This window comes from Coturnix japonica, chromosome 1, assembly GCF_054131305.1.
Source record: "Coturnix japonica strain WE chromosome 1, WE-NBRP24, whole genome shotgun sequence".
NCBI classification, from domain to species: domain Eukaryota; kingdom Metazoa; phylum Chordata; class Aves; order Galliformes; family Phasianidae; genus Coturnix; species Coturnix japonica.
The window spans coordinates 7,478,906-7,495,312 of NC_140663.1; the positions used below are offsets into that span (position 1 = coordinate 7,478,906).

The 16,407-nt window shown below is 52.5% G+C and overlaps 2 protein-coding genes across 4 annotated transcripts; both read right to left on the reverse strand.

Moving 5' to 3' along the window:
- Window positions 1-4,981: 4,981 nt before the first annotated feature.
- LOC146762264 (G2/M phase-specific E3 ubiquitin-protein ligase-like) lies at window positions 4,982-7,543 on the reverse strand. Of its 2 annotated transcripts, XM_085536753.1 has the most exons (3): window positions 6,522-7,543; window positions 5,717-6,430; window positions 4,982-5,554 (listed from the first exon to the last, which is right to left on the reverse strand). In XM_085536753.1, exons 2-3 carry the CDS (start codon window positions 5,904-5,906, stop codon window positions 4,989-4,991), a joined length of 756 nt encoding a protein of 251 aa, XP_085392879.1. In that variant the 5' UTR covers window positions 5,907-6,430; window positions 6,522-7,543; the 3' UTR covers window positions 4,982-4,988. The 2 variants fall into 2 exon arrangements, with proteins under 2 accessions (XP_085392879.1, XP_085392880.1); XM_085536754.1 differs by lacking the exon at window positions 4,982-5,554 and having other exon boundaries at window positions 5,927-6,430.
- Window positions 7,544-12,288: 4,745 nt separating this feature from the next.
- Window positions 12,289-15,084, reverse strand: LOC146762265 (G2/M phase-specific E3 ubiquitin-protein ligase-like). Of its 2 annotated transcripts, XM_085536755.1 has the most exons (3): window positions 14,063-15,084; window positions 13,258-13,971; window positions 12,289-13,095 (listed from the first exon to the last, which is right to left on the reverse strand). In XM_085536755.1, the coding sequence occupies exons 2-3, from the start codon at window positions 13,445-13,447 to the stop codon at window positions 12,530-12,532; spliced, it is 756 nt and encodes a 251-aa protein (XP_085392881.1). In that variant the 5' UTR covers window positions 13,448-13,971; window positions 14,063-15,084; the 3' UTR covers window positions 12,289-12,529. The 2 variants fall into 2 exon arrangements, with proteins under 2 accessions (XP_085392881.1, XP_085392882.1); XM_085536756.1 differs by lacking the exon at window positions 12,289-13,095 and having other exon boundaries at window positions 13,468-13,971.
- Between the last annotated feature and the right edge of the window lie 1,323 nt (window positions 15,085-16,407).

Consider the following 16,407-nt stretch of genomic DNA (forward strand, 5'->3'; position numbering starts at 1 on the left):
AGGTGTCCCTGAGGGCTGTCCCCAGAGTCCTGCTCTGTGTCTGCTGTGCTGGCTGAAGGCGGTGGAGGAGACGGGGCCATGGCAGGCCCAACGTTGCCAGTAGGCAGACACAGCCCAAGCTGGGACCACCTGCCATGAAGCTGAGGGGCCCTGCCTTGCAGCTGCTGGGGAGTCCCTGCCTGTCCCTTCTTAGCCTTTCAGCCACAGGCAGACCCCCAGCACTCTTTTGTCCAATAGCTCTGCTCAGGCTGTCCTCTCACCTGGCTCCTCTGAGCTGGTTGCCTTCCTCTTCCTATTAGACATGATGTGCGCTAACAGCGAGCACTGCAAGAGTCACAGCTCTCTCTACGTCTCACCAAACCGCACTGATGCTCAGGCTGCGCCCGGCAGCCTTTGCTCTGCTCCAAGCATCACGTCACAATGGCCAGTCCCTGACACCCACTGTGACATCACGGTCACTGCCTCACAGTGGGTGTGGGCGCAGGCCCTCAAGCAAGAGGGTGGCAGCCCTTCCAGGCAGCCACAGACTGAGAACCCGGTGCTGCCTTGCAGCAGAGAGGAAGCATGGCCTCCCTCAACCTGCTGGCACTGCTCCTCGTGGCAGATGCTGAAGTGCTGCTTTCCCTTTGGTGCCACTCTACACTTCTGATCTGACTCTAGTTTATGTTTCTGCATGGTCTAGTAAAGATTGCTAGATAACAGCATATTTGGTGTCTAGTGTGTGTGGTTAGTGACATTTTGCATGGTCTGATAGGGATAGGACATGGTTTAATCTAGTCTTAATTTGGAGAAGTAGTTTAGACTAAGTCTTAGAGGTAGTTCTTTACCCTGAGATTGGTGAGACACTGGCACAGCCTACCCAGAGCAGCTCTGTATGCCCAGTCTTTGTTGGTTTTCAAGGCCATGCTGGATGGAGCTCTATTCTAACCTTCTGTAGTGGAATCTCTGGCCACGGCAGTTGGTAGGAATTAGTTCAGCTTGTCAGGACCCTTCCAACCCAAGCATTCTGTGATGCTCTGATAACCAACTGCTGCTGTATTGTTGGCACGACCTTAGTGTCGTGTCATATCATCACTGTTTGTATAATACTGTCCCTCTCCAATTTATAGGAGAGAGAGGAGGATCTTTTAATATATGTGTACCCAATGGAGAGATGAAAGCACAACTGGTCAAAAGTTAGCATGACCATTTTGTTACAAATCCTAGTCGTTTAGGGGCATGGGGATAGGAAGACAGGTGTTAGAAAAGATAGGAAATAAAAGCAAGAGGTCTTTGTGGGAACGAAGTCAGAGGTGGTCTGCACCACGCATCCAGTGTTGTCTGTAGTTCCGTCATTGATCTTCATTTGTTATGGGTTATCAGAGATTGTTGTTTGGTTGATGACCATGATGACAGTGACCCTTTCCAATGGCAGTACAAACTTATAAATTGATATGTCCAAAGAGGTCGAGTCAGCTCCTTTTGGAGTGACAGCTTCTTGCTTTTGGATCTTAGCAGGAACTCCTTTTGTTTCCATCTTCTTTGCCTTGGCAGCCGATAAGAGGGAGCACGGAGGCACTAGCGTGCATCTTGCCCTCACATAATACAGTGGTATCATCCCCCAGTGTCCCTTAGCAAGCTGGAGTTCTTCGGGCACAGGCCAGATCTTCTGCCAGAAAACAGCCCTGTGCATTCTCTTCCAAAGGCAAACAGCTCCAAAGAAATGCTTTCAAATGTAACACTGTGATGTCGACTGCCACACGGCAACAGCCATCTCATCTCCTAGATAAGTCAGGGTCTTACCGCATGAATTGCCTCGTTGACTAAGCTCAGAGCCAAAAACTAAGGGTTCAGACAAACATGCACATGCCTCCATTCTACTTCTGTATTGAAGGCAGCAGGGAAAGTGTTATTGATACGCATTATGCCTTGTCTACAAGGTGTCAGGGTTTGATGGTTATTGGTTATCGTATTCCACATCATAACATCCCACAGTGCACTGTTAAAGTGCTAATGCTCCATTTGTATGGAATGTGGATGGTGCCGGGTGCCTGGTTCTCCAAAAAGAGGAAGAGTTTCATACTATATACCCCAGAGGATTTTGTGTTATTTGTGTTTCCGTATTCTACTAAAAGGGAAACATAAATACCGTCCACAAAACAGTTTCTCTCCACTTTTTGATCTCAGCAGCCATTTATTTTGTAGGCATTGCTCTACACTTTCCCTCTTTTTTCTCTTTCCTGGAGCATGGGTCTGTGGGTCCCCCCAGTCTGCTAGACACAGAATCGGAGCAAACCAGCCTGTAAACCACTGAAAAAAAGGAAATGTCCTCCATACTTAATATGTGAGTCAATATGAAGCTTAGTTGAAGCAACAGAAAGAGAACCCCAAAACTTGATGTTCATGAACTGTGAGCTGCCCAAGCATATTCCTTCTAGCGGGGCTTGAGCTTTCGTGGCTATAGCTGAGTTCATCATTGAGCTCTCTCTTTTTTTGGTTCCTTTCTTACTGCACTGATATTTTGTCTCTTTTTGTTCTCTCTCCAGAGAGAAAACCTTACTGCACCCGTTTCCCAAAACCCTTGCTGTTCCTCTTTATCCCTTTATTTTGAAGTTAGGATTTTATTTTTTTAATTAACCTGAGTGTTTGAGTGTACAGATGCTTTTACTAGACAACTGTAGGGAAGTTCCACTGAAGGTGAGGAATTCTAAGGCTTTGAGAAGCAATGAAGTAAGCCACTGAAGTCCACACTGCAGTGATGAGTTGAGCCAGAGATGAAATGCAGGCTGGCATCACAGTCCTTTCACATTTGGCACTAAAAGTAGGCCTGATTCCCGGCCACAGGGGTCAGAGTGGCGGCTCCCTGCCACCCTCTGTGGCATCATGGTCACCTCATCACACTGGTCGTAGGGGATATGGTGTGGGCCTTCATCTCCCATGCAAGAGAATTGCAGCTCCACAGCTTCTCTGGGCAAGCTGTTCCAGTTCATCACTGCTCTCTGAATAAAGATGTTCTTTTCAACATCCAATCTTTATATATCTCTCCTTTCTTTGTTCAGAATTAGGCATCACATCCAAGCACAGCTACTTCCCTCCGGTACTCTCCACCTTTCCACTTGCCTGATCTTCTCCTAATGGATACTTTTACTTCATGGCATAGAAGGAATCAATTCCATAACATGAAAGCAGACATCCGTTCGTCGCTGGCTTTGTCATTGTCCTCTTCCCTTCAAAGGGATCCCACATACCTGCCTTCACTGTACACGAATGGACCAAGGGCCCCATTCTCCCATAAACAGAGCAGCCATGAGGCACGGTGCTCGCCCTGATGATGGCTGAAGTCTTTTCAAAAATCTCTCAGCTCACTCCTGGACAACAGTTGAACAGTTATTATCAGCTCTGAGAGCTCTGCCTCCTTCACATTCTGTTCTTAGAATCACAGAATGAGTGTTCCACGAATCTTTGAGGAGAGTTGGAGAAGACCTCTAAAACCAACTATTTCAAATTTCCACTTGTCCCCGGTATTGCCCACAAAACAATGTCCCTGCGTTCTTGTTCACTACTGAACACTCCCTGCAACCCTCCAATTTGTGAGGAGACTGCAGGCCCCCACCTCTCCCTGAACTATTTCCCACACACATCTTGTGATGGCTCAGCTTAGTTCAGACTCTCTTCTTAAAAGTTGATTTCCTTTCTAAACTCTGCCACTTTTTCAGCTGTTGACTCATCTTGTTTCCACGGTTGTCTCTCATGATGGTCTCTCAGGACGACCGTAAGTCCTCTCACGGGGACTGGAGCAGCTGCAGGGCCTTTCACAGGGGCTACAGCAACCAGAGGGCCTGTCTCAACCACAGGGCCCGTCACAACGGCAGGGCCTGTCACCAGGACTGAAGCAGCTGCAGGCTCCGTCATGACACTTGGAGCAACTGCCGCCTCCGCTGGAGGCTTAGAGCAGTTGCAGGGCCTGCTGAGCTGTCATCAGCTCCAAAGATCTCCAGGATGGAGCATCCACAACCTCTCGGAGCAGCCCATTCCAGCACCTCAGCACTGTCTGCAATGAACTTCCTCCTGGCCTCCACCCTGACTAAATCTTCCCTACCCCAGCTTAGAAACATAGTTGCATTGGCCCATCTGACCAGGACACAGCCTGCCCACATTCAGGAGGAAAGCCCAAGCTCGGACACATCTGGAAATTAGCCCTGGTCCTGAACACAGTGGCATCACAAGGCTGGAAACAAGCCCAGAAATGGGCTGTCCTTGCCAGTGCGGCGTGGGCTCTTGAGGAATGTGGGTTGTGTGCCCCACCGGGGATGTGACCTGAACCCAGGTCAGCCTGGACTAGGCCAGGGGAAGTGAGGTCTGGGATGGTAGTGGGGAGGAGAAAAGCCTCTTGTCAAGGTCCCTACCTCTGCCCATCTCAGCAAGAGCAGGGAAGGATGAAGCCAACAAATCTTTGTGTTTGTGTGGGAACTCTGATCTTTATTGTGATGGAATTTTGGGATCAGAGTAAGGAGGGGGAAGTTAGGGAGGTAATCAGTATGCGAGGGTGGATAGCATTAGGACAAGGAGGGATGTTTTTAAACTAAGAACAAGGAGTTTGGGGCTGGATATCAGGGGGAATATTTTCTCAGAAAGGGTAGTGACACATTCTGAAACAGCTTGCCCAATGATGTTGCAGATGCACCAGCCCTGGAGGCATGGAAATCCGGGCTGGATGTATCTCAGGGCAGTGTGGTCTTGTGGTTGTTGACCCTGCACACAGCAGGGGGGTTGATCCAGATGAACATGGTAGTCCTTTTTGACCCAGGCCATTGTACGAAAAGCAGTCGGCTGCTCCTACGCAGACTCGGTGGCTGTCTGTGGGGACTTTGATGCTTTTCCTGGGAGCAGCTTCATTCACAGGAAGGCCTCAACTGTTGGGCCCAGCTCCTGCTGCTTCTTTGTTGTGAGCTGTGGGAGCTGTGGGCCCGATGTCTCTGATGAGGAGAACATTGGGTGCGGGCTCACCCTCAGCGCCTGGACCGTCCCCTGCGTCCAGGTCCTCTGGAAGACCTGGTGGATCTCGATCTTGCAGATCTTGCAGATCTGCGGGTGCCGCTCCTCTCCCCTGAGGCTGGCATTTGCCTGCTGCCTTGGCATCTTCTTGGCCGGCTCCGGGATTGTGAGGCCCGACTTTGCAGCGGGGAGCGGCTACGTGTGCCGCTTCTTCCTCGCTGCCTGGGACGTCTTCTGCGGGCAGCTGATGGAGACGCCCTGCAGGTTCTGGATGCCCTCCGCCTTGTGGATCTTCGGGAACCACTTTGAGACCTCTGGGCTGCTCTTGTTCTGCGCCCACGACGTCCTTGCAGCTGCTCCGAAGTAGCCCGATCCTCTGATGGACGTGGGCTGCTTGTCTCCTGCTCGGTCTCAGGCAGGTTGCTGTGCTCAGGCAGCTGGGAGGTCTGTGACGTCCCCGGTGCTACCTGGCTGGAAGGCATCGATCTGATATTCTCAGGCTCTACGGAGATGATGAATGGCCCCTGAGCCCTCTGAGCGGCAGCGCTGGGACTGTCGCTGTCAGTGTCAGAACTTGAGACTGTAAGAGGAGGCAGGAAGGTTATGAGGATGAAGCTGAAGCTCCGCAGTGAGATCTGCCAGGCCTCTTGGGGCAGACAGACTCAAGCAAAGCTGCCCTGAGCACTTGCTGCCAGGCCTTGCCTGGCTACGGTTTGGTGTCACGTGGTTGATTGCCTCTTACCGGTTCCCAGGCCAGCACAGCTGTTGCACTCCCACCTGGATGTTGTGTTACTCAAGTGTGAGCAACGACGGTGGGTCCCCTCAGCAGCACAGGAGCTGCACAGGATCAGCTGCCAGGGTCTGGGGAAGCAAAGGGGTTGTGGCTGTGAGTAGCAAGTGAGCCAAGGCAGGGAGTGCCCAGCACAGCACATCTCTAGTGCTCAGTCCTTGCTCCCCCAGCCTGTGGTCAGGCTGAGAACCCCCGCAGAGCCCCAGAGAGCTGCTGCGGTAACTCACCCTCTGCTCTCTGCCTGCTCTCTGCCTCCAGGGTAAAGGCACTCGCTGGCATCGCAGCGGCTGTGCCTCCGTAGAAGTGATGCGTATGCATCATTGTCCTCCCATTCTGGCTCTCTACAAGAGAAGGGAGGGGAAGTGATGAGCCCCCAGTGCCCGCAGCATAAGATCCAAGGTCTTCCCATCTCATTCACCCCAACTCCATTCCCAGCCTCTCCATGAAGGTGGGATACACGCTCATGATCCAGCCAAGGCCCAGGCCTGCCAAGACAGCCCCTGGACAGGCCCAGCACAACAGCCTTTATGTCAGCAGAAGTGGGCAGAAGGGCACCAACCTGACTGGGATTCGGATCCCCAGCAGGGCCATTTCTACTATGAAATCTTCGAAATTCCGACAGCTGGGGCACAGGAAACAGAAAGCACCAGCACTCCTGGCCAGTTGCTGCAGAAGAAGCAGAAGCAATGTGAATGTGAGCAGTGCCTGGTGCTGCTGAGCACCAAGTGTGCCTGCAGGGTGAGGGGAGGGCTCCTACCTGGATGCAGCCCCGGTGGAACCAGGTGTGTCTGCACGCTGGACACACCATGGTGTGGTAGGACACAGTGTCCCCCACAGGCTCCAGGCACATGAGGCAGTTGGTGCCTTCAGGTGGAGCTTCCTGAGCTTCCTGGAGAGGACGGTGCTCCGAACAGAAGGACCTGGGGGAATATGGAAGTGATGGGCAGCGTGAGACGTGCTGCAAGAAGGGCTGAGGAGCAGGAAGGAGCTCCAGGCCCTGGCTCAGGCTGCCGGGAGGTGTAACTGCAGTTTCCTCCCTGGCTTGGCTGCTGCTGACAGCACTTACCTGCGTTGCCCAAAGAACTGGGTGATGCATTCCCCATCCTGGGCACAGGGCAGGTGGAAGCTGCGCTCACAGCCTCTCTCTGCGCATGAGATGGTAGCACCCCTCTCTCCACAAACACAGCATTGCTGGAATGAGCAGAACAACCCTGTCAACAGCAGGCTCTGGGCTTCTGTGGCTGGCCGCACATCTCTGGGCAGGGCCCAGGACGTGGACACTGCTGAGGCATGTTCTACAAAGATGCCTGGTGGACAGGACTCATCCCCTAACTTTGTCCAGGAGGCAGTTGGAAAGGCTGCGATGGCTTTCTTTGGCTCCAGACTAAGCTGGTGTCAGCCTCTCCTGGCACAAATCGGCCTGCTCTGTACGAGTCCTCACCTTCTTGGTTGCCTCTTTGGCTGCACGTCTGATGGCAGCAAGAGGGAGGCGGCCCTCACTTCCCGACCGTGTCTCTCTTGCTTCATTAACGGTGCTGGCAAGATCCTGTAGGAGGGAAAAGAACAGGGTCTCCTTAGGACAGGAAGGAAAGGAGCACCCCTAGCAGTGATCAGGAAGGAGCCCATGGGAGAACTCACCAAGCACAACCAATGGACGTGAATTCCACTCTGATGAATCATGTGCCCACAGATGTTCGGGTCGACATCTGCCCGGCCACACAGCATGCACACTGCAGAGGAGAGAGAAAATGTGAGTAGCGGTGAGCAGCTTGCACAGCCAGGTGTCCCTGAGGGCTGTCCCCAGAGTCCTGCTCTGTGTCTGCTGTGCTGGCTGAAGGCGGTGGAGGAGACGGGGCCATGGCAGGCCCAACGTTGCCAGTAGGCAGACACAGCCCAAGCTGGGACCACCTGCCATGAAGCTGAGGGGCCCTGCCTTGCAGCTGCTGGGGAGTCCCTGCCTGTCCCTTCTTAGCCTTTCAGCCACAGGCAGACCCCCAGCACTCTTTTGTCCAATAGCTCTGCTCAGGCTGTCCTCTCACCTGGCTCCTCTGAGCTGGTTGCCTTCCTCTTCCTATTAGACATGATGTGCGCTAACAGCGAGCACTGCAAGAGTCACAGCTCTCTCTACGTCTCACCAAACCGCACTGATGCTCAGGCTGCGCCCGGCAGCCTTTGCTCTGCTCCAAGCATCACGTCACAATGGCCAGTCCCTGACACCCACTGTGACATCACGGTCACTGCCTCACAGTGGGTGTGGGCGCAGGCCCTCAAGCAAGAGGGTGGCAGCCCTTCCAGGCAGCACAGACTGAGAACCCGGTGCTGCCTTGCAGCAGAGAGGAAGCATGGCCTCCCTCAACCTGCTGGCACTGCTCCTCGTGGCAGATGCTGAAGTGCTGCTTTCCCTTTGGTGCCACGCTACACTTCTGATCTGACTCTAGTTTATGTTTCTGCATGGTCTAGTAAAGATTGCTAGATAACAGCATATTTGGTGTCTAGTGTGTGTGGTGAGTGACATTTTGCATGGTCTGATAGGGATAGGACATGGTTTAATCTAGTCTTAATTTGGAGAAGTAGTTTAGACTAAGTCTTAGAGGTAGTTCTTTACCCTGAGATTGGTGAGACACTGGCACAGCCTACCCAGAGCAGCTCTGTATGCCCAGTCTTTGTTGGTTTTCAAGGCCATGCTGGATGGAGCTCTATTCTAACCTTCTGTAGTGGAATCTCTGGCCACGGCAGTTGGTAGGAATTAGTTCAGCTTGTCAGGACCCTTCCAACCCAAGCATTCTGTGATGCTCTGATAACCAACTGCTGCTGTATTGTTGGCACGACCTTAGTGTCGTGTCATATCATCACTGTTTGTATAATACTGTCCCTCTCCAATTTATAGGAGAGAGAGGAGGATCTTTTAATATATGTGTACCCAATGGAGAGATGAAAGCACAACTGGTCAAAAGTTAGCATGACCATTTTGTTACAAATCCTAGTCGTTTAGGGGCATGGGGATAGGAAGACAGGTGTTAGAAAAGATAGGAAATAAAAGCAAGAGGTCTTTGTGGGAACAAAGTCAGAGGTGGTCTGCACCACGCATCCAGTGTTGTCTGTAGTTCCGTCATTGATCTTCATTTGTTATGGGTTATCAGAGATTGTTGGTTGGTTGATGACCATGATGACAGTGACCCTTTCCAATGGCAGTACAAACTTATAAATTGATATGTCCAAAGAGGTCGAGTCAGCTCCTTTTGGAGTGACAGCTTCTTGCTTTTGGATCTTAGCAGGAACTCCTTTTGTTTCCATCTTCTTTGCCTTGGCAGCCGATAAGAGGGAGCACGGAGGCACTAGCGTGCATCTTGCCCTCACATAATACAGTGGTATCATCCCCCAGTCTCCCTTAGCAAGCTGGAGCTCTTCGGGCACAGGCCAGATCTTCTGCCAGAAAACAGCCCTGCGCATTCTCTTCCAAAGGCAAACAGCTCCAAAGAAATGCTTTCAAATGTAACACTGTGATGTCGACTGCCACACAGCAACAGCCATCTCATCTCCTAGATAAGTCAGGGTCTTACCGCATGAATTGCCTCGTTGACTAAGCTCAGAGCCAAAAACTAAGGGTTCAGACAAACGTGCTCATGCCTCCATTCTACTTCTGTATTGAAGGCAGCAGGGAAAGTGTTATTGATACGCATTATGCCTTGTCTACAAGGTGTCGGGTTTGATGGTTATTGGTTATCGTATTCCACATCATAACATCCCACAGTGCACTGTTAAAGTGCTAATGCTCCATTTGTATGGAATGTGGATGGTGCCGGGTGCCTGGTTCTCCAAAAAGAGGAAGAGTTTCATACTATATACCCCAGAGGATTTTGTGTTATTTGTGTTTCCGTATTCTACTAAAAGGGAAACATAAATACTGTCCACAAAACAGTTTCTCTCCACTTTTTGATCTCAGCAGCCATTTATTTTGTAGGCATTGCTCTACACTTTCCCTCTTTTTTCCCTTTCCTGGAGCATGGGTCTGTGGGTCCCCCCAGTCTGCTAGACACAGAATCGGAGCAAACCAGCCTGTAAACCACTGAAAAAAAGGAAATGTCCTCCATACTTAATATGTGAGTCAATATGAAGCTTAGTTGAAGCAACAGAAAGAGAACCCCAAAACTTGATGTTCATGAACTGTGAGCTGCCCAAGCATATTCCTTCTAGCGGGGCTTGAGCTTTCGTGGCTATAGCTGAGTTCATCATTGAGCTCTCTCTTTTTTTGGTTCCTTTCTTACTGCACTGATATTTTGTCTCTTTTTGTTCTCTCTCCAGAGAGAAAACCTTACTGCACCCGTTTCCCAAAACCCTTGCTGTTCCTCTTTATCCCTTTATTTTGAAGTTAGGATTTTATTTTTTTAATTAACCTGAGTGTTTGAGTGTACAGATGCTTTTACTAGACAACTGTAGGGAAGTTCCACTGAAGGTGAGGAATTCTAAGGCTTTGAGAAGCAATGAAGTAAGCCACTGAAGTCCACACTGCAGTGATGAGTTGAGCCAGAGATGAAATGCAGGCTGGCATCACAGTCCTTTCACATTTGGCACTAAAAGTAGGCCTGATTCCCGGCCACAGGGGTCAGAGTGGCGGCTCCCTGCCACCCTCTGTGGCATCATGGTCACCTCATCACACTGGTCGTAGGGGATATGGTGTGGGCCTTCATCTCCCATGCAAGAGAATTGCAGCTCCACAGCTTCTCTGGGCAAGCTGTTCCAGTTCATCACTGCCCTCTGAATAAAGATGTTCTTCCCAACATCCAATCTTTATATATCTCTCCTTTCTTTGTTCAGAATTAGGCATCACATCCAAGCACAGCTACTTCCCTCCGGTACTCTCCACCTTTCCACTTGCCTGATCTTCTCCTAATGGATACTTTTACTTCATGGCATAGAAGGAATCAATTCCATAACATGAAAGCAGACATCCGTTCGTCGCTGGCTTTGTCATTGTCCTCTTCCCTTCAAAGGGATCCCACATACCTGCCTTCACTGTACACGAATGGACCAAGGGCCCCATTCTCCCATAAACAGAGCAGCCATGAGGCACGGTGCTCGCCCTGATGATGGCTGAAGTCTTTTCAAAAATCTCTCAGCTCACTCCTGGACAACAGTTGAACAGTTATTATCAGCTCTGAGAGCTCTGCCTCCTTCACATTCTGTTCTTAGAATCACAGAATGAGTGTTCCACGAATCTTTGAGGAGAGTTGGAGAAGACCTCTAAAACCAACTATTTCAAATTTCCACTTGTCCCCGGTATTGCCCACAAAACAATGTCCCTGCGTTCTTGTTCACTACTGAACACTCCCTGCAACCCTCCAATTTGTGAGGAGACTGCAGGCCCCCACCTCTCCCTGAACTATTTCCCACACACATCTTGTGATGGCTCAGCTTAGTTCAGACTCTCTTCTTAAAAGTTGATTTCCTTTCTAAACTCTGCCACTTTTTCAGCTGTTGACTCATCTTGTTTCCACGGGTGTCTCTCATGATGGTCTCTCAGGACGACCGTAAGTCCTCTCACGGGGACTGGAGCAGCTGCAGGGCCTTTCACAGGGGCTACAGCAACCAGAGGGCCTGTCTCAACCACAGGGCCCGTCACAACGGCAGGGCCTGTCACCAGGACTGAAGCAGCTGCAGGCTCCGTCATGACACTTGGAGCAACTGCCGCCTCCGCTGGAGGCTTGGAGCGGTTGCAGGGCCTGCTGAGCTGTCATCAGCTCCAAAGATCTCCAGGATGGAGCATCCACAACCTCTCGGAGCAGCCCATTCCAGCACCTCAGCACTGTCTGCAATGAACTTCCTCCTGGCCTCCACCCTGACTAAATCTTCCCTACCCCAGCTTAGAAACATAGTTGCATTGGCCCATCTGACCAGGACACAGCCTGCCCACATTCAGGAGGAAAGCCCAAGCTCGGACACATCTGGAAATTAGCCCTGGTCCTGAACACAGTGGCATCACAAGGCTGGAAACAAGCCCAGAAATGGGCTGTCCTTGCCAGTGCGGCGTGGGCTCTTGAGGAATGTGGGTTGTGTGCCCCACCGGGGATGTGACCTGAACCCAGGTCAGCCTGGACTAGGCCAGGGGAGGTGAGGTCTGGGATGGTAGTGGGGAGGAGAAAAGCCTCTTGTCAAGGTCCCTACCTCTGCCCATCTCAGCAAGAGCAGGGAAGGATGAAGCCAACAAATCTTTGTGTTTGTGTGGGAACTCTGATCTTTATTGTGATGGAATTTTGGGATCAGAGTAAGGAGGGGGAAGTTAGGGAGGTAATCAGTATGCGAGGGTGGATAGCATTAGGACAAGGAGGGATGTTTTTAAACTAAGAACAAGGAGTTTGGGGCTGGATATCAGGGGGAATATTTTCTCAGAAAGGGTAGTGACACATTCTGAAACAGCTTGCCCAATGATGTTGCAGATGCACCAGCCCTGGAGGCATGGAAATCCGGGCTGGATGTATCTCAGGGCAGTGTGGTCTTGTGGTTGTTGACCCTGCGCACAGCAGGGGGGTTGATCCAGATGAACATGGTAGTCCTTTTTGACCCAGGCCATTGTACGAAAAGCAGTCGGCTGCTCCTACGCAGACTCGGTGGCTGTCTGTGGGGACTTTGATGCTTTTCCTGGGAGCAGCTTCATTCACAGGAAGGCCTCAACTGTTGGGCCCAGCTCCTGCTGCTTCTTTGTTGTGAGCTGTGGGAACTGTGGGCCCGATGTCTCTGATGAGGAGAACATTGGGTGCGGGCTCACCCTCAGCGCCTGGACCGTCCCCTGCGTCCAGGTCCTCTGGAAGACCTCGTGGATCTTGATCTTGCAGATCTTGCAGATCTGCGGGTGCCGCTCCTCTCTCCTGAGGCTGGCATTTGCCTGCTGCCTTGGCATCTTCTTGGCCGGCTCCGGGATTGTGAGGCCCGACTTTGCAGCGGGGAGCGGCTACGTGTGCCGCTTCTTCCTCGCTGCCTGGGACGTCTTCTGCGGGCAGCTGATGGAGACGCCCTGCAGGTTCTGGATGCCCTCCGCCTTGTGGATCTTCGGGAACCACTTTGAGACCTCTGGGCTGCTCTTGTTCTGCGCCCACGACGTCCTTGCAGCTGCTCCGAAGTAGCCCGATCCTCTGATGGACGTGGGCTGCTTGTCTCCTGCTCGGTCTCAGGCAGGTTGCTGTGCTCAGGCAGCTGGGAGGTCTGTGACGTCCCCGGTGCTACCTGGCTGGAAGGCATCGATCTGATATTCTCAGGCTCTACGGAGATGATGAATGGCCCCTGAGCCCTCTGAGCGGCAGCGCTGGGACTGTCGCTGTCAGTGTCAGAACTTGAGACTGTAAGAGGAGGCAGGAAGGTTATGAGGATGAAGCTGAAGCTCCGCAGTGAGATCTGCCAGGCCTCTTGGGGCAGACAGACTCAAGCAAAGCTGCCCTGAGCACTTGCTGCCAGGCCTTGCCTGGCTACGGTTTGGTGTCACGTGGTTGATTGCCTCTTACCGGTTCCCAGGCCAGCACAGCTGTTGCACTCCCACCTGGATGTTGTGTTACTCAAGTGTGAGCAACGACGGTGGGTCCCCTCAGCAGCACAGGAGCTGCACAGGATCAGCTGCCAGGGTCTGGGGAAGCAAAGGGGTTGTGGCTGTGAGTAGCAAGTGAGCCAAGGCAGGGAGTGCCCAGCACAGCACATCTCTAGTGCTCAGTCCTTGCTCCCCCAGCCTGTGGTCAGGCTGAGAACCCCCGCAGAGCCCCAGAGAGCTGCTGCGGTAACTCACCCTCTGCTCTCTGCCTGCTCTCTGCCTCCAGGGTAAAGGCACTCGCTGGCATCGCAGCGGCTGTGCCTCCGTAGAAGTGATGCGTATGCATCATTGTCCTCCCATTCTGGCTCTCTACAAGAGAAGGGAGGGGAAGTGATGAGCCCCCAGTGCCCGCAGCATAAGATCCAAGGTCTTCCCATCTCATTCACCCCAACTCCATTCCCAGCCTCTCCATGAAGGTGGGATACACGCTCATGATCCAGCCAAGGCCCAGGCCTGCCAAGACAGCCCCTGGACAGGCCCAGCACAACAGCCTTTATGTCAGCAGAAGTGGGCAGAAGGGCACCAACCTGACTGGGATTCGGATCCCCAGCAGGGCCATTTCTACTATGAAATCTTCGAAATTCCGACAGCTGGGGCACAGGAAACAGAAAGCACCAGCACTCCTGGCCAGTTGCTGCAGAAGAAGCAGAAGCAATGTGAATGTGAGCAGTGCCTGGTGCTGCTGAGCACCAAGTGTGCCTGCAGGGTGAGGGGAGGGCTCCTACCTGGATGCAGCCCCGGTGGAACCAGGTGTGTCTGCACGCTGGACACACCATGGTGTGGTAGGACACAGTGTCCCCCACAGGCTCCAGGCACATGAGGCAGTTGGTGCCTTCAGGTGGAGCTTCCTGAGCTTCCTGGAGAGGACGGTGCTCCGAACAGAAGGACCTGGGGGAATATGGAAGTGATGGGCAGCGTGAGACGTGCTGCAAGAAGGGCTGAGGAGCAGGAAGGAGCTCCAGGCCCTGGCTCAGGCTGCCGGGAGGTGTAACTGCAGTTTCCTCCCTGGCTTGGCTGCTGCTGACAGCACTTACCTGCGTTGCCCAAAGAACTGGGTGATGCATTCCCCATCCTGGGCACAGGGCAGGTGGAAGCTGCGCTCACAGCCTCTCTCTGCGCATGAGATGGTAGCACCCCTCTCTCCACAAACACAGCATTGCTGGAATGAGCAGAACAACCCTGTCAACAGCAGGCTCTGGGCTTCTGTGGCTGGCCGCACATCTCTGGGCAGGGCCCAGGACGTGGACACTGCTGAGGCATGTTCTACAAAGATGCCTGGTGGACAGGACTCATCCCCTAACTTTGTCCAGGAGGCAGTTGGAAAGGCTGCGATGGCTTTCTTTGGCTCCAGACTAAGCTGGTGTCAGCCTCTCCTGGCACAAATCGGCCTGCTCTGTACGAGTCCTCACCTTCTTGGTTGCCTCTTTGGCTGCACGTCTGATGGCAGCAAGAGGGAGGCGGCCCTCACTTCCCGACCGTGTCTCTCTTGCTTCATTAACGGTGCTGGCAAGATCCTGTAGGAGGGAAAAGAACAGGGTCTCCTTAGGACAGGAAGGAAAGGAGCACCCCTAGCAGTGATCAGGAAGGAGCCCATGGGAGAACTCACCAAGCACAACCAATGGACGTGAATTCCACTCTGATGAATCATGTGCCCACAGATGTTCGGGTCGACATCTGCCCGGCCACACAGCATGCACACTGCAGAGGAGAGAGAAAATGTGAGTAGCGGTGAGCAGCTTGCACAGCCAGGTGTCCCTGAGGGCTGTCCCCAGAGTCCTGCTCTGTGTCTGCTGTGCTGGCTGAAGGCGGTGGAGGAGACGGGGCCATGGCAGGCCCAACGTTGCCAGTAGGCAGACACAGCCCAAGCTGGGACCACCTGCCATGAAGCTGAGGGGCCCTGCCTTGCAGCTGCTGGGGAGTCCCTGCCTGTCCCTTCTTAGCCTTTCAGCCACAGGCAGACCCCCAGCACTCTTTTGTCCAATAGCTCTGCTCAGGCTGTCCTCTCACCTGGCTCCTCTGAGCTGGTTGCCTTCCTCTTCCTATTAGACATGATGTGCGCTAACAGCGAGCACTGCAAGAGTCACAGCTCTCTCTACGTCTCACCAAACCGCACTGATGCTCAGGCTGCGCCCGGCAGCCTTTGCTCTGCTCCAAGCATCACGTCACAATGGCCAGTCCCTGACACCCACTGTGACATCACGGTCACTGCCTCACAGTGGGTGTGGGCGCAGGCCCTCAAGCAAGAGGGTGGCAGCCCTTCCAGGCAGCACAGACTGAGAACCCGGTGCTGCCTTGCAGCAGAGAGGAAGCATGGCCTCCCTCAACCTGCTGGCACTGCTCCTCGTGGCAGATGCTGAAGTGCTGCTTTCCCTTTGGTGCCACGCTACACTTCTGATCTGACTCTAGTTTATGTTTCTGCATGGTCTAGTAAAGATTGCTAGATAACAGCATATTTGGTGTCTAGTGTGTGTGGTGAGTGACATTTTGCATGGTCTGATAGGGATAGGACATGGTTTAATCTAGTCTTAATTTGGAGAAGTAGTTTAGACTAAGTCTTAGAGGTAGTTCTTTACCCTGAGATTGGTGAGACACTGGCACAGCCTACCCAGAGCAGCTCTGTATGCCCAGTCTTTGTTGGTTTTCAAGGCCATGCTGGATGGAGCTCTATTCTAACCTTCTGTAGTGGAATCTCTGGCCACGGCAGTTGGTAGGAATTAGTTCAGCTTGTCAGGACCCTTCCAACCCAAGCATTCTGTGATGCTCTGATAACCAACTGCTGCTGTATTGTTGGCACGACCTTAGTGTCGTGTCATATCATCACTGTTTGTATAATACTGTCCCTCTCCAATTTATAGGAGAGAGAGGAGGATCTTTTAATATATGTGTACCCAATGGAGAGATGAAAGCACAACTGGTCAAAAGTTAGCATGACCATTTTGTTACAAATCCTAGTCGTTTAGGGGCATGGGGATAGGAAGACAGGTGTTAGAAAAGATAGGAAATAAAAGCAAGAGGTCTTTGTGGGAACGAAGTCAGAGGTGGTCTGCACCACGCATCCAGTGTTGTCTGT

Bases quoted from the DNA above. Each gene is read 5' to 3' on its own strand.
- LOC146762264 (XM_085536753.1), bottom strand. From the start codon at position 5,906: ATGTGCTGTGCTGGGCACTCCCTGCCTTGGCTCACTTGCTACTCACAG. The intron at 5,555-5,716 runs GTAAGAGGCAAT...CTCCTCTTACAG, and splicing joins CTGTGCTGGCCTGGGAACCG to TCTCAAGTTCTGACACTGAC.
- LOC146762265 (XM_085536755.1), bottom strand. From the start codon at position 13,447: ATGTGCTGTGCTGGGCACTCCCTGCCTTGGCTCACTTGCTACTCACAG. The intron at 13,096-13,257 runs GTAAGAGGCAAT...CTCCTCTTACAG, and splicing joins CTGTGCTGGCCTGGGAACCG to TCTCAAGTTCTGACACTGAC.